The 21,023-nt window shown below is 42.2% G+C and overlaps 1 protein-coding gene across 1 annotated transcript in view; it reads right to left on the reverse strand.

Moving 5' to 3' along the window:
* The window catches only part of CFAP65 (cilia and flagella associated protein 65), a 41,464-nt gene that overhangs the window by 11,339 nt on the left and 9,102 nt on the right, over positions 1–21,023 (reverse strand). The window contains exons 11-20 of the mRNA XM_069104397.1: positions 15,464–15,601; positions 13,784–14,029; positions 12,332–12,556; positions 11,626–11,784; positions 10,340–10,505; positions 5,991–6,119; positions 4,470–4,683; positions 3,944–4,072; positions 1,096–1,272; positions 215–281 (exon numbers count right to left, since the gene is read on the reverse strand). Of these exons, the coding sequence (XP_068960498.1) occupies positions 215–281; positions 1,096–1,272; positions 3,944–4,072; positions 4,470–4,683; positions 5,991–6,119; positions 10,340–10,505; positions 11,626–11,784; positions 12,332–12,556; positions 13,784–14,029; positions 15,464–15,601 (1,650 nt within the window). The remainder of the gene's footprint in view (positions 1–214; positions 282–1,095; positions 1,273–3,943; positions 4,073–4,469; positions 4,684–5,990; positions 6,120–10,339; positions 10,506–11,625; positions 11,785–12,331; positions 12,557–13,783; positions 14,030–15,463; positions 15,602–21,023) is intronic.

The raw sequence follows: 21,023 nt of genomic DNA on the forward strand, positions 1-21,023 counted from the left end.
AGAGAGAGAGAGAGAGAGAGAGAGAGAGAGAGAGAGAGAGAGAGAGATTTAGGTGGACTAGAATCCCTCAGGCCCAGGCTGAAAATTTGGTTCTCTGAAGAAGCCTGGACAAATGTTGGGGCTGTCCTGTTCTGTCCCAGCGCAATCTCTCAGTTCTCCCTCGAGAGTACTTTCCCCACCTTGCCCAGATTCCTCTGATGGTTAAATGCTTTACCAGAATCTCCCGGCCATGGGACACTTTGAGCAGCACAGGCAGCTGGTCGGTACCGACGAAGATGTGACTGTGGAAGGGAGAGCCGGGAGAGAGACACACAGGACGAGGAGTCAATCTCCCATAACCAATGGGAAGTAGGAGAATAAACAGGCTTGGTCAGAAGCTGAGCCTTGGAGAGATTTAGTGATACCTAACTCAGGGCTACACTAGGCCTCCTCACAAGGTCATGGGGGAGACCAAATCAAAGCCTGAATCTCTCTATGGAAATTGAATGATGGGCTTCTTACAGAGAAGTGGTGGACACGGGGGGGGGGGCAGATTGAGACCTAAGAGGGTGCACACAGGCACACACACACACACACACACACACACTTGTTATATGACCAATATAGGCATTTTTTTTTCTTGACTATGCATATTTGTTACAAGGGTGTTGTCTTTCTTTGTCAATTGGGAATAGAATTTTTTTTGTTAATAAAAATGCTAATTTAATTTACAAAAATTTAGAAAAAAAATTTGAATGGTGGCCACATAGGGTAATATTGGTTCAAGACTAGACATTTACTAGACATTGGTAAAGGGGTCTTGCAGCTAGGTTCAGGGGCATCTAGGTGGCAAATTAGAGTGCCAGGCCTGGAGGCAGGAAGATTCATCTTCATGAGTTCAAACCTGGCCTCAGACCCTTACTAGCTGTGTGACCCTAGGCAAGTCACTTAACCCTATTTGCCTCAGTTTCTGCATTTGTAAATTGAGCTGGAGAAGAAAATGGCAAACCACTCTGGTATCTTTGCCTAGAAAATTCCAAATGGGTTCAATTGAAAAAATGACTGAATACACAAACTTGCTTCAGGAGAACTGTTTCCTCCCTGGACTGGCATCACCTGTGTGTGAGTTCCACTGTATGCTCCTGCCCAGGACACAGACTTCCTGACTTGGGGGTGATGGAGAAGATCTGGTTGTCCTGAACACGCATCTGATGCAACTCAGCAAAGTCAAACTCTGTCCTTTCTGCCCAGAACTCCAGATCAATTTGCTGGTCACTGGGGAAAAGGAAAGCCCTGTACAGAGGGGAGAGAAAGAAAGAGTTGAGTTGTATAGCGAGAGCAATCTACTAATTCAGAGACCTTGGCTAGAATTCTGGAGGCTATGTGAAAAAAGCTTCCCCCATCCCCTTTCCTATTATACATATACCACTATTCTCCTCTCCCTTAGGAGCAGACAACAGTCATCTTATAAGATGTTGTAAATATGGGTTTTATAGTAGCTAATTTTATGCTCCTCCACAAAGTCCTATTCTTATGCCTCATCTTGGTGTGAGCATATCCCCTGGCCTCTCAAAGGCTATACCAGCAAATTGTGAGCACTACCTTTGGCTTTGAGTACACCCTAACAGCACATTGTACCTTTGTCCCAAGGCTAGGTCTAGTCAAGTATGGAAAGGCTTATCACCAGGACTGGCCACCAGGGGGAGAACTATCTGGCTCTGCTAAGGAACAAAAATGGAAGAGACAATATGGTCCTCGGTTGTCTGTGGCTTCCCTCTATTTGACCAAGGGCCAGGTGGGAGCAGAGAAGGTTAAGAAGCAATTTTTAGATGCTATATAAACTTTAATCTACTTCTTGGCATTCTACATGTAAGATCTTTGTCCATGGACCAATATAGACACATACTACTAGGGAAACGGAAATAAAGACATCTTGATATTCTCAATATAAATGAAAATGAAAGATTGTGGCAATAAAGTTGCTTTTTAACTGAGCCTCCAATGGCAAAAAGAAGCAAACATCCTTGGGATCTTGGTTATCTTTTTTTCTTCTTTTTTTTTAAGCAATCGGGGTTAAGTAACTTGCTCAAGCTTACATGGCCAGTTATTTCTGGGTGTGGTGCTAAGTATCTGAGCCTGGATTTGATCTCCAGGTCATCCCGACACTGGAGCCAGTACTCTTAGTCGCTGAGCCACCTGGCTGCCCCTGGGATCTTGGTTATCTTATATTGCACTGGTCATGATAATAATTTGTAAATGAAGGTAATGGTAGCATTTGCAGTAAAGTGTGTTGCAGGGGATGAAGATGTGGGAAAGTTCTATTAAGCCTTAATAAGGCTTTCTACAATAAATCAACACATACCTTAAATACTTTAATATTCAGTGAGATCAATGCAAAGGTAGAAGAATGGTGAAAAGTAAGCTGGAAAGGATGATTCAGGATCAAGAAATGAGAGAGGCCTAAGTCTAGTAGACAATATAAAAATGTCAAATACTTTCTTCAAGTGGAAAGTCAGGAAGCCCTGAGCATAGTAAGCACTGAAAAGCATCACACACAGAATGAAACCGATTATGGCTTTAGTACAACTGGTCACTAGGTCAAAAGTCATTTCCAGATCAGTTGTCTGTGCACAGTCTAGTCATTCACTTGTGAAATGCCAATTTAAAATAAAAATAGATGACATGATATCCAATTGAAATTAGTGATGCCAAAAAAAGGAAGAGGGGGAGAAAATGCACAGAAAAGTAGACAGTGACACGTACTATCAAAGCCATAACTAGGAATGTTTGTACCTGGGACAAGAAGGACCAAAAACTCCCTCATTTGGGCCAGGAGGAGGGTGGGCACCTTAACCCTACAAACACTTGATCTCTTTGCTTGGGAGAAGGATAGAGTAGCCAATTGCAGCGCTACTTTGAAATATCAGCCTATTTGTGAAGATCTTATGGAGGAGGATGGTGTAAGAGTGTGAAAAGTATTACAAAACAACTTGAAAGGAAGAGAAAAACAATTTAAGAAAGCTTGGTTGGAGACTCAATAAAGCCAGATCAATCTAAGAACACCTATTAAGGATGAAAGCACATAGCAGGTGCTTAATCCACATTTCTTGACTATTGATTGACTAGTAATCTGTACTAGTCAATAATTAATTGTAATAACTAATACATTCCCCAGATATTCTATCCTTGAATGTGAAAGCTAGTACTCGAGATAAGAAGAAGAATGGCTTCCATCTGTAAAGTGTTTTTTAACCTTACAAAGCACTATAAGTGAGATAATAGTCTCACTTGAGCAAACATAAAATGGAAAAGGTAAAATCAAATTCCTTGAACATTTACCATGTGTCTACTAAGCTTGGGGTACCATGACGTGCCAAAACTACAAAGTTGAAACAAAAAATAACAATAAAGTCCCTATCTTCAGGGTTATTATAAAAAGAGGAGGGAGGAGGGAACCCCCTTCCTTTTCTGTACATCCTGTCACCATCAGCTTTATCTTTCTTCCATGGGCTCCCAACATCTGTTCTGAGCCCTTTGGAGATGCATGGTATTTCAGAGAGCAGAACAAGTAATAGCAGAGAATTTAGAAATTCTGCTAATTCAAAGTATAATGTGGATTATAAAAAAAAACTGGTTTAGTCCAACCCCTATATTGGAATCTTAAGCAGCAGACAAAGCTATGTCTGAAAGACTATAGAAAGATTATAGGAAAAAAAACAAAGAAGAGGACATGTTCTATAGGCAGAAACACTGGCTGACGCTGAACCTGAGGAAATTTCTTGCTGAGGATCCCGTAAAAAGCTTGAGCACAATGGCACTTAGGTTATTGGTCTTCTAAGCCAGCCCCTCTGTTTTTCTCATTGTTCTGGTTTTGCCACTCTTCCAGGTTCCAGTGTAGCTTTTCACTCTATTCCTGTTTCCCTGACCCTGGTCTCCCAGCTCCCTACACCAATGCTGGCCATACCAGTTCAAGGGTATCACACCACTGTTCTTCAGCAACAGGAACACCACTGAGGGCTCCGATCCAAGGGGTGAAGCTCCAAAATTGAAATTGAGCGACAAAGGGGTGAAGAAGGAAGGAATCCTGTTTGTGCTGTATTGAGAAGAGAAGCCAAGAAGTCATTGAAAAGAGGACCAGGGAAGCTGAGAGGGATCATTCACCTGAGACCCACATGACTAGCTCATCTGTGGGGAGAGGCCCAGAAACCATGCTAGACCCTGGGCTCCCCTCTCTTCCACTGGGGTTGGTGAGGGGAGATTCCTAAGAATGCTCAGTCCTAGGACTGGCAGGCTCAAGCATCTTGCAATAGAACAAGAGGAGACATGTGAGCAATTACCAAGGACCAGCAAGCATATTCATGGGAATGGGAGACAGAGGAAAGCTCTCTGGAAATCCCACATTAATCATTATTCCACTCCCATCTCATCTTCTACTTCCTCCCCTGGGGAAGCCTGCCCCTCCGCTTCCACTCAGGTGCTCTTTCCCTTACCTGTGTCGGGTGGGCACCTTATAGGTGAGCTCCCAGGAGGTGGGGTCCCGCTCCAGGTAGCTATTGAGAGTCTCCAAGGAGAGGAGCCGCCACAGATGCTGGCGAGTGATTCCGCTGGCACTGCCTGTTGCACAGGCATCCAAAATTGAGAGGGTTGGGTATACACCCATCATTGTTACCTGACACAGTAACGCCTTAGCTCCACATTTAGTTTCTGAGGAAAAAGAGGAGTTGAGGAGATTACCTGAGGGCAGAAGGCTCTCTTTGCCTGAAAAGAGATGTCAGGAGACAAGGATCTAATCCTAGGTCTAACCCTAACTACCTCCATGATCACAGACATTTCCCTTCCTGGGCCTGAGTTTCTTTTTTTTTCTTTTCTTTTTTTTTTTTTTTGTCTTTTGGTGGGCAATTGGGGTTAAGTAACTTGACCAAGGTTACACGGCTAGTTTTTTTGTGTGGGTGCTGTGTCTGAGGCTGGAACCAAACTTGGGTCCTCCTGACTGCAGGGCAGGCACTTTATTCACTGCACCACCTAGCTGCCCCCTGGAGCTGAGTTTCTTTATCTATAAAATGAAGGGATTATATTAGATGATTTCTGAAGTCTCTCCCAGTTTTGGAATTCTGTTCTATATGGCTTTAGGACAACTGTTCTATATTGGGGAAGACACACAGAATTCTTTCCATAGGAAATCCTACAAGATCCAATCAACCTTGGTACTCACACCTCATTAGTACTGACTGTCCCTCTGATCTGTGGAGAAATGAACTCCTAAACCTGCATTCAAGGAGGGGACACAGGACAAACATGTAGCTTCCCACTCACCTGTGCTTGTTTTGGATTTCTTAAACTTTGTCATCAATCACTCCCACACATACACTTTTCAACTTTCTTTTCTGTGTGTCTTCCCCAATTAGAGCGCAAGCTGTTTGAGGACAGTTGTCTTTTCTGTATTTGTATCTCCAGTGTTTAGTACAGTGCTAGGCACATAGCAGGTGCTTAATTCACGTTTCTTGACTATTGATTGACTAGTAATCTGTACTAGTCAATAATTAATTGTAATAACTAATACATTCCCCAGGTATTCTACCCTTGAATGTGAAAGCTAGTACTTGAGATAATAAGAAGAATGGCTTACATCTGTAAAGTGTTTTTTAACCTTACAAAGCACCATAAGTGAGATAATAGTCTCACTTGATTTTCCCAACAATCTTATGAGATAAAGTAGGTAGGGTTAACCCCATTTCACAAATAAGTAAACCTAAGTCCAGAAAAGCATCGTGATTTGCCTAATGTCACACAGCAAGTTAGTGGCAGCAGCAATCTCTTGCCTCTGACCTTACAGCATCCCATGATGACTAGGCTATACACATACACCCACAACCTTTTACTTGTACCTACCCCCACACCTTGCTAATCTGAGTCCTGATTAAAGTGATGTAAATGCTCATCTCTCTCCCTTTCTTCTTCTCTCCCCCTCCCTCCTGCCCCTCTCTCTCTTCGTGCCACTCAATGTCCAGTACCTTTATGGGTGAGGAGGGAGCATTTGATGGTCCAAACATACTGCAGGCGACGAGTAGGGCGGGCAGTAAGGCAGATGGCTTCCTGTGACCGGGCAGGCAGCATCCCCTCCATTTTGTCCATTTTCAGAGCTGCTCAGGATGGGAAACAGAGATGGGCTAGGCAGCCCACTGGCCAGGCTGGGGGCTGCCTTTCCTCTTCCCCATCCCATATCCAACAATATCCACAGTTCTTTCTGCTACCCTACTTAATCCCCACCTCCACACACTTAGGACCCAGTAGAGAAGTGGAGAATACTTTCCTTAACAGATCTATAGTTTCATCTACGTGGATACTTCCTACAATAGAGCAGTTTGCAAACCATCCACATTTTCTCACCTTGTTCAATTCACATACTTATCCTCCTATAAATCCTACATAGAGAATCCACCCACTGTGCTGAAGGGGGGGAGAGGAGAATTCTTCTAGGCATTCTAACATTACATGGGCATAGAAGATGGTCTGTCTATTCACTCTCACTGCGTGACTGGGCCACTTCTTTTTCCATTATTAAATCTCTTTGATATCTCTCATGCTGCTGCTTGCACACAATTCATCACTGGTGAAATACTGGTCTATTTGCTTCACAAAAAGGTCTTTGCATTGCCCTTTGAGAGGCTTTCAATTTTTCATTCTTTGAAGATAATGGTATTTCATGATTCACAGTCATATGGAATCAACAAAAGAATACCAGCCTTAAAAGGTAGATTTTTGTTTCAGGGAAAAGCTTGAGGTTCTGAGTCATTTCCCAAATGTAATTCAGACTACTCTCTTCCTCTTATTCAATTCTGGACTGAGCATTTCCCTCTTCCTCTGTAGGGTCTGTCCAACACTGATGGACCAATTCTATGGAGTATTCACAGAACTGCATATCCTAGTGTGGGCAGTAAGGATTCACCCACTTGTTTTTTCTTGTATGGATATTCATTATGAACTCTTCTGAGTGATATGAGCTCATTTAAAAGACTTGACAAGATGTCAGGGCTTGATGTAATCAATGCAATGTTATCTTCAAAGAGGACCTTCCAACCTTCCTTTTACATTTGGCCTTTGCACTAGAATCTCCATGACCTTGGTAAACAATTTTGGCTAGCATACCTTTTCCTGTTTTATGCCTTAATTTATATGTATAATCAGAAGGACAGGGAATAAAATTCCCATTCTTTGAGGAGACACTTTGCTGGAGGAGAACCTTTCAGGTGTTTTTTTTTTTATTCTATCAAATTACATGATTCTTACAGAAAATAAAAATAAGCACAATCGAATCTTGCATTTTGTGTGATTTTTTAGCCAATTGCAAGCTCTCTCAAATCAAATTCTGAAGGCACAAAAAAATTTAATGAAGAAGGAGAAAAGCTGTATAAAGAGACTGAAGTACACAGGGAACTCTTCAAGCAACTAAGACTTTTTAAAAAAGATACATACAAATATGGAAGCAAAGTCAGGATAAATTTGGCTCTGAATGAGTTGCAGCTGTTAAAAGCTAAAGACATCAAAGAGAGGTGTGTATGTGTGGTGCAGTTTAAAAGCTATGTAACATGTGTGGACTGACTTGTAAAGGGTCATTCCTCAAAACATTTGCATATAATTACAAACATGGCTTCAGTGCAAGTAATTGTGTGGAGTTAGCAGGTGGGATATGAGGAGTTTCTGATCACGATAACTCAGGTATTCGTAATGTGTGATGATGAAGTCTTCAATTGGGCTGTCAAGTCAGAGGACCTGATGACTCAGGAGAGCCAGAACTGAGAGTCCCTACTTCTCTGTGGCTATAAGGCAAAACTATTTCCAACTGCCTCTATGAGCCATATCAGGGTAAGAGTGGTTACCCTATTTCTCACCCAGTCATAGTAGCTATGAGCACATGGTCTACCTGTATGTGGATGTTTAGCATGATGTAAGGAAAAACTTCATATTACATATCACTATCTCAAAGCCTATAGATTACCTCATGAAGTGCTGGGTTCTTCCTTGGGGGACTTTGAGCAAGGCCGAGATGATTATTTGTTGGGTGCATTGTTCATGTTTCCCACAATAGAGAACCTCTCAAATTCCTTCCAATTCCCAGATGCTTCATGCCCTCGATACATTTATAGATTATTTTAAATCAAATCTGGCACTGGGAATACAAAAGTAAGCAAAACACAGTCCATGGTCTCAAGGAGATCACTAATCAAAATGTGGTGGAAATGAGAAAGTAGGGATAATAATCGATATCCTCTTGGTCACCTTTATTTGGAAGATAATATTGTCCAGGTTTTTCCTGATTAATTTATAATTTTCCCTCTTTCTTGTACCTTTGCAAGCAACTCCTCATTGCTCTCAACATTATGTTGCTGCCACCACAGAAATTCTCTATGTACTTGAACTGGTCCAGTTCCTTTTCTGCTCTTTTTTTTGGTTTAGTTTTAATGCAGTTTTTACTTCTTCATGGATCACCTTCAAAGTTAGTGGTGTTAAGAGTTCAAATGTAATGGCTTTACTGGCACTGATGGAGAAAATAGTTTGTTATACAAATGTTGACCAATTTTTTCCATTTTTTCTTTTGTTGTCCTTCCAGTTTCATTCTTAAATGCTCTGACAACATAACTGGCTCTCGTGCCAAAATTTCTGTAACTCGATTTTTCCTTCTAACATCTCTGGGTATTTTGTGACACAATAGTACTCATAATTTCTCACCATTTCCCAGAAGACTTTACAAACAAACTTATATTCAAAACTAATATTGTGTTTGATGATCATGTCTCTTCTCTTGGCAAGGAAATAGTTTCCTGACACTTGTTGTCAGGTGGTTTAGAGGTTCTTTTGGTTTCATTGTGGTTATTAATATCAACTAACCTTTAGGAGATGGTGATAATTGGTGCCAATGTCTTTGCTTCTTCCCATTGCCCATTTTAGGGTCTACAATTTATTTAAATAGGTCAGGTTATAGTTTCCTTAATTGCATACCATATTGTCTCATTTTTACTCCTCCCCAATTTGATCTTGATCTTGATCTTGATCTCTGTTCTAACAAGTGGATGGTCTGACTGTATACAGATGGGTGACTTGGAAATTATTCCCACATTAATAACAATTGTTTCTGTCTATTAAAACATAATCAGGTTCATTTGGTACTTGACATGCCTGTGCCCCCTGATTCTTCTTGAAGAAATCATCCATGATCTCAGGCTTCTGAATAGTCTAAAAGCTTTTGACCACTTTCCTTTTTTTAAATCTGAGTCATATATCCAACATGTTTTCTCAGTCCTTTCCAAGGCCCAATCTTGGATTGAAGTTGTTGAGTCTTAATGTATATACTGATTTATATTAGAGGGTCTTGCTGGGTTTTGATTTTCCTACCTTCTCATTCTTTGCAATGGATGTTGGTATACAAGCTGCAATTATTTTTATGGTGGTCTTTTTTTTGCTTTTGATCTTTTTGGGCACAGCAAGGTGAGATAGTCAAATGTTTTATTAAATTACCTGTCTTATTCCCTTTGGAAGCACAATAAAATTAGCTGCACCTGTTCCTTATTTGCCTCTTTAAGGAAAATCATAGCATCCTTCCATTTAGATGCAACTTCCTTCTATCTTCTGGCTTCACTTATCATAGGTGAGAATGTTAAAATTAATATGATTCAATTCCTCCAACAATATATTTATTAGAATTCAATATATTCCAACAATATATTAATTAGCAATATAGTTATTAGAAAAGGATCTCAAATTTAAAGTGCCAATAGATTAATGTTTATAGATGGTGGAAAAAATGGTGATTCCTTCCCCCTTTTATTTCTAAGACTGTGCAGCAGAAGGGGGAATTTCAGGGACTGAGGGATATTTTATGTCTTTCTTGGTTTGCCATGGTCAAAGGATAGGTGATGACCTAATCACTAGTGTACTGGCGATGAGCCTCTCTACATTAAAATGGCTGGTTCTCAGGAAGTAGGTACTGTCTATTGTTGAGACTCTACATAAAACTGTTCTAACACATTAGAACCAGGAAGAGCTTGAGTTGTGTCAGTATAAGCTTTGGGATCCCTGGGGTACCTCTGCACCATGATAAGGCATTAGAGTAGACTTTGTGGAAGACCAAACAACCAGAGAATAAGGGCTGGAAATAAACCTTCTATCTCCTCTTGTCTGAAATGGTGAGAACATCCCCTCATCTTTAACCCCCATGGAAGGGGCAATGGGCTCTGCTAAACCTTAATGGTCTGTGCTCTGTAGACAAACAATGCTGCTCCCCCAACTCTGCCTCCCTGTGTTGTGCCCCAGCCCAATGGGGTTCCCTGTGCAAGGGGGTGTCATTGTCCTCAGGTCTCCTTACCAATTGCGTCACTGTCCACTTCTTCAGGATCACAGGGCCCTCTCATTGACTGCTCCACAAACAGGCGGTAGTGAAGGGTGCAGTTGCCATCATTCAGCAGGACCAGGTCTTTTCTCTGCTCACTGTCCACGAGCACATTCCCAAAGTCTATCTCTTTTTCTTTTGCCTAGGGCCCAAACCCAACCCATGCGGTCCTTTAGGAAGCTCTGGAGAAGTTTCCACAGGAAAGAAGAGCCTCCCCAAACACAGAGGTAGACAGCTCTTTCCCACCCTCATTGTCACCCTGAAGGAGGAGGCCTTTCCCAAAGTTAGAGCATGGCAGCCATGCCCAGGCAGCTACAGGGTCATCTTGGAGTGGCTCCCTCAGAAAGCAAGTCTGGGGGGAAAGTGCTGCCATACCAGGCACTGATGATGTGTGATTCACAAGCCCCCACAATTAAGGTCTCACCTTGAGGGCAAGGTTCATAAATAACAGCTCACACTTATCTAGTGTTTTAAGGTTTACAAAGCATTAGATGTATCATTACAGATAGGAGACAGGTAAGGGGCACAGTGCATAGAGTACTGGGCCTAGCGGCCGGAAGAACTGAGTTCAAAACAAGCCTCCGGCACTTACTAGCTGTGTGACCGTGGGCAAGTCACTTAACCTTGTTTGACTCAGTTTCCTCATCTGTAAAATGGGAATAATAATAGCAACTGACTCCCAGGGTTACTATAAGGATCAAATGAGATAAAAGCTTTGTAAGCTTTAAAGTGCTATTTAAATGCTAGTTATTATTATTACATCAACATTATTATCATTTTATAGATGAGGAAGCTCAGACTTGCTAAGGTAAAGTGATTAGTTCAGGGCCATCAGCTTAGGAAGTATTATAGTGAGGATTTAAACCAAAAGACTCCATGTCTTGGGGTCTTCCCACTTGACAAAGGTGCCACCTGCTTATGTGCTTTTTTCTTCAAACCAGTGTCTCTATTCTATGACATTTATTGGGCCCTCACCTAGAGACCAACTGACCTGAAGGAAAGTGCCTCCCTCCTCACATTCCTTCCCCACGGGACCTCAGCACTGACTGAGAGAGGCAAGGGAGGAGAGGGGCAGCCAAGATGGCTAAGTCCAAAAACAAAATTAAGGGGTGAGAAAGAGGGGTACACTGGGAGAAGGAAATAGAATGGGGTAGATTATCTCACATAAAAGAGATATGAAAAAGCTATTATAGCGGAGGGGAGGATGGAGGGGGCAACTTCAGAGAGACAAAAGAAAGGCTGTCTTCAGGAGTGATACTCACAGTAATGAAGCCTTTAATGCCCTCCCCAATGACTCTCAGTAGGTAGTGAGTTGTTTGGGAAGGAGGAAGGCCAGAAGATACTCCTGCATCCCATCCCCACAAGACAGCCCGGATCAGGTATTTGGTCTCCTGACTAGGGGTGAAGGTCCATTTGTGAATCTGAAATTACAGAGATGGTCATATGCACATAGTTTCATGGAGTCTTCCCCAATTGCCCTCAGAGATCTTTCCAACCTATGAACTCTAATATAGAGCTCTTACTGTCTAAAACACGTCATACATGTTATTTATACATTAGTAGCTACTTTTGTAAGTGTAGGTATGTTCCATTTCCCTTAACTACACTGTAATTCCCATGAGAGCAGGAAAAATGTTGGTCTTAGACCTCTATGCATCAGTACAACTTAGTGCAGTGTAAGGCACATAGTAGATGATTAAGAAGTGTTTGTTGGTGTTACATTGACTCTGGGGACTCAGATTCCCCTGGCTGAAGACCCCTGTCATTCCCTTAGTAAACAAAAAGTGCAGAACTCTGACTTGTCTTGCCTCCAGAGAGTCCCTCTTCCTTTCTTCCCTGACCCATCCTTAGCAACTGAAATCCTTCCCTTCTACTCTGGCTACTGCTTGAGTTAACATCCCTTCAAGCCACACCACACCCAGCTTCCCTGACAGTCTCTCAAAAGTGAAGAGACAGGGCAGGACTCACCATGGCCTCATTGGGCAAGATGATCCCTTTGGAAGGCTGGACAGATGCCACCTTGCTGTTGTGGTAAGCATACTTCCACTCGAAAAACAGGGGCAGGCGTGTAGTGTTTCGGATGGTAAAGGGGCTGGTGGAGGAGCCTCCCACATAAGTGGGCTTCAAATAGAGGGTTTTGCCAGACTCCAGCTGAAGCTTCAATGGTTCTTCCCGGCTCATCATCGTGATTTCCTATGGATCCAGGAAATATGCAGTGTGGCCAAAGAGAACTCCCCATCCCCCTCACTCTGCCACTGGAGCCAGCCATTTAACAACCTTGAATGAACTGGTTTCTATAGTGGGCAGTTGGGGTGGAGGCAGAGCAAGGCGTCTTTTCTCCCTTTAGTCCCTTTCTGCCCCAGGGTTCCCCTGTCATCCCACTTTTTGTTTTTCACTCAGATCAACAGCTGAGAATTAATACCTACAAGTTATAGCCCCCTCGAAAAGTGTTAGAATATGGCCAATATGGGAACTTGTTTTACTTGACTACAAATATTTGTAATTCTTTCTTCTTCTCCTTCCCTGTAGGTGAGAATAAATGCTTGTTAACTGAGTAAAAAGTTAATTTTAAAAAGTACTAAAAGGGGCGGCCAGGTGGCTCAGCGAGTAAGAGCACCAGCCCCAGTGTCAGGATGACCTGGGGGATTGAATCCGGGCTCAGATACTTAGCACCACACCCAGAAATAACTGGCCGTGTAACCTTGAGCAAGTTACTTAACCCCAATTGCTTAAAAAAAAAAAGTGTTAAAGGTCGATAAATAAAGAGCTTGTAGATAATGTGTAGATAATCTCCCACATGGAGAGAATGGAAGAACTGTGACACCTTGCGTGCCTCATTCAGCTCAGATCACTGTTATTTCATCTATTTGAAGGACTCTGGCTACATGGAATGAAGAGAGTCTGCCCAGCCTCAGGTTACCAAAGTGTAGGGGTGGGGTGCAGGAAGACTATAGACAGAATGTCTGTCTGCTTTGAGACATGGAGTGATCTCTGAGTGTTGGTTGTTGGACACTGTGTTACTTATAGGATTTATTATATTTCACATTATTTATTATATAAATATAGATTATATTATTTATCATATGCATATATTATATATTACATGCATATCGATTATATTATTTATTACATGCATAAATTATATATTATATTATTTATTATATACATTTTGGGCAGCCTTAGGTTTGAGTCCTCTCTCTGTGCCTAACTAATCAGGGGGATGTCAGATAAGTCACTTTATCACTCTCGGCCTCTTATCTCTCCGTGAAATGAAAGAGATGGATCTAATGACCTTAGCTATGGCCCTTTCTAGCTCTGCCATGTTGTTTTGCTACACTGTGGAAACTGAGGACAGGCAGCACAGAAGTGTATGTGAATGGAGATATAGGCGTGGCCCCCCACCCCATTCCTAGACCCTACCTTGATATACTTGGGGCAGAAGTTGAACTGCAGGGTTAGTGAGTGCTGTTTCCAGGGGATGTCCTTGGGGCAGGTAGAAAGGAGGAAGATCTGGCAAGCCCCTGGAAGGATGAAGCCCAAGGTGGGTCGGAATGTGACTTCTGGGCTGCTATTTGGCATAAGGTTGAAGGTGAACATCAAAGATCCACTGTTGCAGAGCAACAGGGTACAGTAGCTTGTGTTGTTGAGAGAGACTGCGGGGAAGAGCTGAGGAAGAGAGAACAAAGAGAAAGAAGGGGAGTTTGTGGGGGAGGCTCTTAGATCCTGTCACCCCTCATCAGGGAAGGGGGCCTAGGCAGGAATCACCCCTAGAAAACCTAAGCACATGACCCTGGCAGTGGACACACTCTGGGGAGGGGAAGTGCTGGTCCAGGATTGGTGGCAACCAGACCAACAGAAGGTAGAAGTTTATGGGCTGCCCAGATTTCCTACTTCTTGTGTGTGTGTGTGTGTGTGTGTGTGTGTCTTTTTAGAGGGGGGAAGGCAGGACAATTGGGGTTAAGTGACTTGCCCAAGGTCACGCGGCCAGTTTTTGTGTTAAGTGTCCGAGGCCGGATTTGAACTTAGGTCCTCCTGACTCCAGGGTCAGTGCTCTATTCACTGCACCATCTAGCTACCCCTAGGGCATACTTCTTTTGCAAGAGTGATCCTCAGTATTTTTGTATGAATGTACTTCATCATATACATGCTTCAATTCTTTGAGGATCTGGGATTCTATCGGTTTAGGTACTCCCTTTAAAAATGCAGTTTATAACCTTCTTTAAATAGCGTTCATGAGTCATCATAATGAATAGCTAAAATTTATGTAGTGCTTTATGGTATATTTTTTATATGTGATCTCTCATTTGATCTTCACAATGACGCTGAGAGACAGGAGCTATTATTATCCCCTTTTTACAAATGTGGAAAAAGAGGCAGAGAGAGGTTGACTTGTTCAATGTCACATGGCTATTAAGTACCTTAGAGAGGATTTGAACTCAGGTCTTCCTGACTCCAAATCTAGCACTCCGTTGTAACCTAGGATCATGTGCTAGCTAGCCTTTTGGACTTGTCTGAAGGTAGCTGTGCTGGTGCTCAGAAAGCAGAAATGGTCCATTGCTAGGCCTGTGCTCAAATCCCTTCCAACTTGGTAGGAGCTGCCAAGGATTGCATTTCTTAGGCATAGCCAGGGTCACCTTCATGACACACTGAGGCAGGTCCCTAATACACAAATACTGGACTCTAGATCCTGTGGTACATGGGACAAAGAAAAGAAGGGAGGGAAGGACTTGGAACCAGAAGCAAAAGGTTGGGACCCATGGGGAAGTGACCACAGTATGGCAGAATGTTGGCTCAAATACCTCAAGCTATTTAGAACCAATGAGAAGAAGGAGCCTAGTACCTGGGTCAATATTTTCCTGAAATAGATCTGAAATCCCTTGGATCTCCCAGGGAACCCAGGTGGAGGCGGACAGTCTCAGCCTGGGAACTTCTTACAAGAATACATCCTCTAGAAGTTAGAGCAGAGGTATTCAAGGTGGCTGGCAAGCTGAATTGTAGGATGTATCAGAAAGAGGCAGAAAGGCATTTATGTATACATAAATTCATAATTCATGCTAAAATCAGAGACTCAGTACCTGCCTTCTTAGGCTTACCACTCACCTTGGGGACATCTAAGGTATAACGAGGGAAATTGTGCTCTCTGTCCACTTCATAGGTGTGCCCCATGGCCTTCAGTCTAAGGCACCAAGATGGAAACACGGTGCAGTCTTCCTCTATGTTGTTATAGCTCCTTAGTACCTGCAAGACAAAGGCCAGGCTCCAAGATAATCTAGCCACACTTTCCAGGGATTTCTCTGATCCTCCCAGGGTCCTTCCCCTAGTCCTCACAGAAAATACAAAGAGAATTCCCAGGGTGAAGATGTGGAGAAGAACTTTCCTCTCCATTAAAGTGGCCCCATTATTATAAAGATCAAGAAAATAAGCTGAGTAGAGTGGTCAACAGATAGAAACAAATCATTTTCCCAAAAAGAAAGGCAGAGGTGGCTAGGAGGCACAGTGAATGGAATCAGGAGGACCTGAATTCCAATCTGGCCTCAGACACTTAACACTTACTAGTTGTGGGACCTTGGGCTAGTTAACCCCAATTACCCTGCCTTCCCCCCTCCAAAAAAAAAGAATGGCAAACTATAAATGAGCACCTGAAAACATGCTCCAAATCACTAATTGGAAAAAAATTGAAACAACTTCATTCCCTGAAAACTGACAAAAGTAACAAAAATGGGGCACAGCCAGTGATAACACACTGTTGGTAAATCTGTGAATTGGTTCAATTATTATGAATATAAATTTGAAATCATGTAAGAAAAGTGACTAAATTGTCCATGGACTTTTATCCAGTGACCCAATTATTGGACATCGTCATCATCATCATCATCATCATCATCATCATCATCATCATCATCATCATCATTATCACCACTCAAATTTATATAGTGTTTTAAAGTTTGCAAAACACTTTACATTAATTTATTTGATCATATGCCCCAAAGGAGTAGAAGAAAAAAAAATCCACTATATACCAAAATACTCACAGCAACACTCTATGATATCAAAGAACTGAAAACAAAATGGGTGCTAATCAAATGGGTTAGGGGGATCCCAAAACTATGGCATATGAACGCAATGGAATATTGTCAAATAAAGAAATGATAGAGGAATTCAGAGAAACATGGGAAGACCTGGACAAACTTATGTACAAAGTTCGTAGCCTCCCCAGCTCTGCCCAAGGCCAAACAAGCTAAACTGGAAAGAGTCAACAATACAAGAGCAATAGGGGAAAAAATTACAATATTAAGCAGCGTTTATGTAGCACTCTTGGATTTGCAAAACTCTTGACATGACCTAACTCTTTGGAGCCTTACAAAATCCTAGGAAGCTGGTGCTGTACAGATGAGGACAATGAGACGAGGTTTAATGACTTGCCCAGGGTCACACAGTTGGTAAGTGTCTGAGAATAGATTTGAATTCACGTCTTCAAGACTCCAGGTCCAGCATATTATACCCTGCCCACCTATATGATCTATGCTAAAGAATCAAGAAATAGAGAAAACCATTGGTCCTATGGGCATCTAGGCTCAGAAAACTGAGGTTAAAGCTTCTGGCTGTAACTCACCTCTTTAAGGACTGAAGGATATTCCAAGACAAAGCTTGCTCTATCCCCAATTTCTTCTCCCAGTGTCTATCCATCAATAGTCACTGTATCATACTTTCCTTCCTTCTTTTCCCAAGTGTTTCTGGTAGGCTGAATTTTGTGTCAATCATAAGGAAACCAGGGCTTAACTTGTGAACCAAACCTCTGCCTAAGTATTAAAAATCTTCTTATTTGAGGGCTCTGAGCAAATGTGATTGTACTCCTAACTTTTCATTCGATATAAACTCCATAAAACAACAGAGGATGGGACCACAGGGAACTGAAGAGCCTTTGTATTGAGCCAATTCTTGTAACAAAGTATATCTAATTAGGTCTCCAGAGACAAGGCAGTGAGGGACAGAGGCTGGTCAAAATAGCCTCCCCAGCAACATCTGTATCCACTGGTGTAACATGAAGGAGGACTTCCTAAGGGTGGTGAAGTCTTCCAGACAAGCCTGCGCAGATGCTACCATACCGGTAGTTCTCTTCCATGCACTACTCCTTTTCAGAGGTGTGGAACATTATATATCTTGTTAGATTTTTTTCCAAATGTATTGATCACTTTTGCTGATTTTTTCTTCTACTTTGTCTTTTTTTCTTTAAAAAAAATCTTTGCTATAAGGGATTACTCTCTGAGAAGAAGGGAAAGGAAACAGAAAATCTTGGCGATATAAAAATAAAAGACACAAATTTTTAAAAAGCCTACTTTGTATTAAAAGGCATTGACCTAGGAAGGCCATTGCCAGGAGTCAAGTCCCCACATAATCCAAGGTATTTGTAGCAGATGAAATCACTGGGTGATGTCTTGACTTGTTCATGAATTGGATTTGAGTGAGGCAGAATAGAACAAAGTTGTCAGTCTCACTCTTTCTTCCAGTCATTGAAGTCCAGTGGCAAGACAAAAGTCAGGACTACTGGGGATAGACTGGGATGCGGTGGATGACTTTGACTTCTTCCCTATCTGACCAAGCTCTAAGCACTCCACAGCAACTGCTTCAGCCACCTTCATGGCCATTGGAACAAATGGTTCTCATGTGCCCATTTCACCAGGGAAATCTTCACATGCTGGGGAGAGACAACCCCCTAACTCACAGATGGGTGTGAGGCCGGTCAGTTACCTTCAACCTGTTTTAGCCCAACTGCCAAGACAGTTTCCCACGGTGCAGCCACTGTGCATGCTACAGCTTCTTGGAACCGCAGAGAGAGCTGAGTGCTAGGAGACACCAAAGGTGGATGAGCAGCCCTGAAAAGGGCTCAGCAAGCCCTCACACCAGAGATGCTAGCCTTCCCTGGACAACCTATACACATCCAGATCACTTTTTGTAATAACAAAGAACTAGAAACAAAGGGAATGCTCATTGACTAAGGAATAGCTAAATGAATTTCAATGCATGAATGTAATGGAATATTATTGTACTGTAAGAAATGATAAATGGGGGGAGGCTAGGTGGTGCAGTGAATAGAGCACTGACTCTGGAGTCAGGAGGACTTGAGTTCAAATCCAGCTTCAGACGCTTAACACTTACTAGCTGTGTGACTTTGGGCAAGTCACTTAACCCCAATTGCCTTTCCTTCCCCCCTCCAAAAAGCAAAAAAGAAAAGAAAAGAAATGATAAATGAGAGGAATACAGAGAAATATGGAAAGATCTACATGGAATGATGCATAATGAAGCTAAACCAAGAGAACACTGTATACAATGACTACACTGGTATAAAAGGAAAGAAACGCACACACACACACAAAAATCCAAGGTGAATATTACAAAGAACAAGCATGGCTCAGAAAAACATATGAGAAGACGACCATGCCCCACCCACTGGTAGAAGGGGGAGATCCACAAGTGTTAGACAATGTACAAATTTTCAGTCTTTTTGATATATTGATCAGCTGTGCTGATTTTTTCCCTCTCTTTTTTACCTTTTAAAAATACTGCTTGTTGTATGGAATGGCTCTAAAAAGGGGGCAGAGGGGGGCTGGCTAGGTGGCCCAGCGAATAGAGCACTGGCCCTGGAGTCAGGAGGACCTAAGTTCAAATCCAGTCTCAGACACTTAACACTTACTAGCCGTGTGACCTTGGGCAAGTCACTTAACCCCAATTGCCCTCCAAAAAGCAAAAGGGGGGGGTAGAGGGAGAGATACTGGGAGAAATTATGATGCTATTAAAAAATCTCTAAAGTCATCAATAAAAACTTATTTTAAGGAAAAAAAAGACATTGTACCAGCTACAGCAAAACCTGGAACATTACATAGGCCCCAGAAATAGAATCATAACAATTTAAAAATGCTTGGCCTGACCACCTACAGAGGAAAGACAAAGTAGATGAAGAATGTCCAGCGCCCAGATTATGACATGCTATTAGGTGGACCTTGTCTATCTGTACACAGAGCTAGAAAACACAGTATGGATACTCATCTAGGTAGGCTCAGAACTAAACAGGAAGAAAAGGAAAATGACCTGGATTACCTTTAGGAATCTTAAAATTCTTTAAATGGCCTCAAGTTTCTCCCAGAAACAAAGGCTTGTCTTTTTAATAATAATATTTTTTGTTGTTCAATCATTTCCATTGTGTCCAACTTTTCATAACCCCATTTGGGGTTTTCTTGGCAGAGATACTGGAGTGGTTTGTCATTTCCTTCCCCAACTCATTTTACAGATGAGGAAACTGAGGCAAACAGGGTTCAGTGATTTCCCCAGGGTCACACAGCTAATAAGTGTCTGAGGCCACCTTTGAACTCAGGGCTTCCTTACTCTAAGCCCAGTGATCTATCCACTGGGCCACCCAGCTACCCTGAATAATAATATTTTATTGGTGCACTAATACTGTGAACCATAAAATACTATCATCTCTCAAGACTGAAAACAAATATCCCACGAAATAAGCACGATGGAGAGGCACATGGTGAATGTGAACAGGCTGCAATATAAGACTGATGAGAAACTTCACAGAACAGCAGTTAAGGGAGGCCATTGGGAACGTATGAGTGTGTGTGGGGGTGTGGAGGGTCGCATCTCATTGAGGGTTTGCTAGGATGCCCTGGCCACTTCCAGGAAAATGTGTGCTTACTTTGGAAGGGTTTCCAGTCTTTGGACGACACAGGAAATCATTCCCTTGGTCCTTCTCCCTCCCCTCACTGGCTGATGGAGGGAGGAGGTTGCATCAAAGGATGCATAGAGGATTGAGCTTAAAGACCAGACAGGTTTCCCTCCTAACTGTTCAAGTCTAAGAGTTCCTGTACTTGGCTATCAAAATGATTTTCCTTAATTGCAGATCTGATTATATCACTAATCTCGTACTCTGGAAACACTGGTGGCTCCCTATTGGATATATTATATATCCGTGGATCATATGCTATTTCATCTTTCTATTATCCTCTGAAAAATTTTATTGTATGTGTTTGATAATATAGTAATTATTAGTGTCACAGTAGTAAGTGTATATATTTCTAAATAAATATTTACATTTTGGAGGTCCATGTCCGAAACCATTTTTACTGACAGGGGAGAGTGCAAACAAAGGAATTTGGAGACCAGGGTTCTAGCAGACTTTTGGGACCTTGCCATGCGGGGCGGGGGGGGGGGCATGTGGTAGGTTTCTTCCATGCAGCTTAGATAATTTGTCTCTAAAAGGTTATAAACCATTCTTGAGACTGGCATAGCTTCCTGATCACCTAAGTACAAAAGCCCTTTAGGCATGACAAATACAAAGGCAGGGGAGCTGCACCCAATTGAATCCATGCTATATCCTTGCTGATTAACCCTTCTATGCTACTGTTTTTGTTACATGATAGTCCACAAATTCCTCATTTAATTCCAATCTCAAATTTGAATGGCCTGACTGGCCTGAGTCTGGGCTGACCCCAAACTCTCAGGGTGAGCAGACATGGAGAGTCTTTGGATCTGCATCTTTGGAGAAACAACCAAATCAATGTGATCACATGTCCATTTGAGTATTTGACTGAAAATGTTTGTTGAATAGATGAAAGACAATCTTGTTCAAAAGAGAACAAACTGTATTTCTACTTTTCTC

Source organism: Petaurus breviceps, unplaced genomic scaffold (assembly GCF_028583685.1).
Source record: "Petaurus breviceps papuanus isolate PSGF00001 unplaced genomic scaffold, PetGlider_PUasm1.0 688, whole genome shotgun sequence".
In the NCBI taxonomy this organism is placed as follows: Eukaryota; Metazoa; Chordata; class Mammalia; order Diprotodontia; family Petauridae; genus Petaurus; species Petaurus breviceps.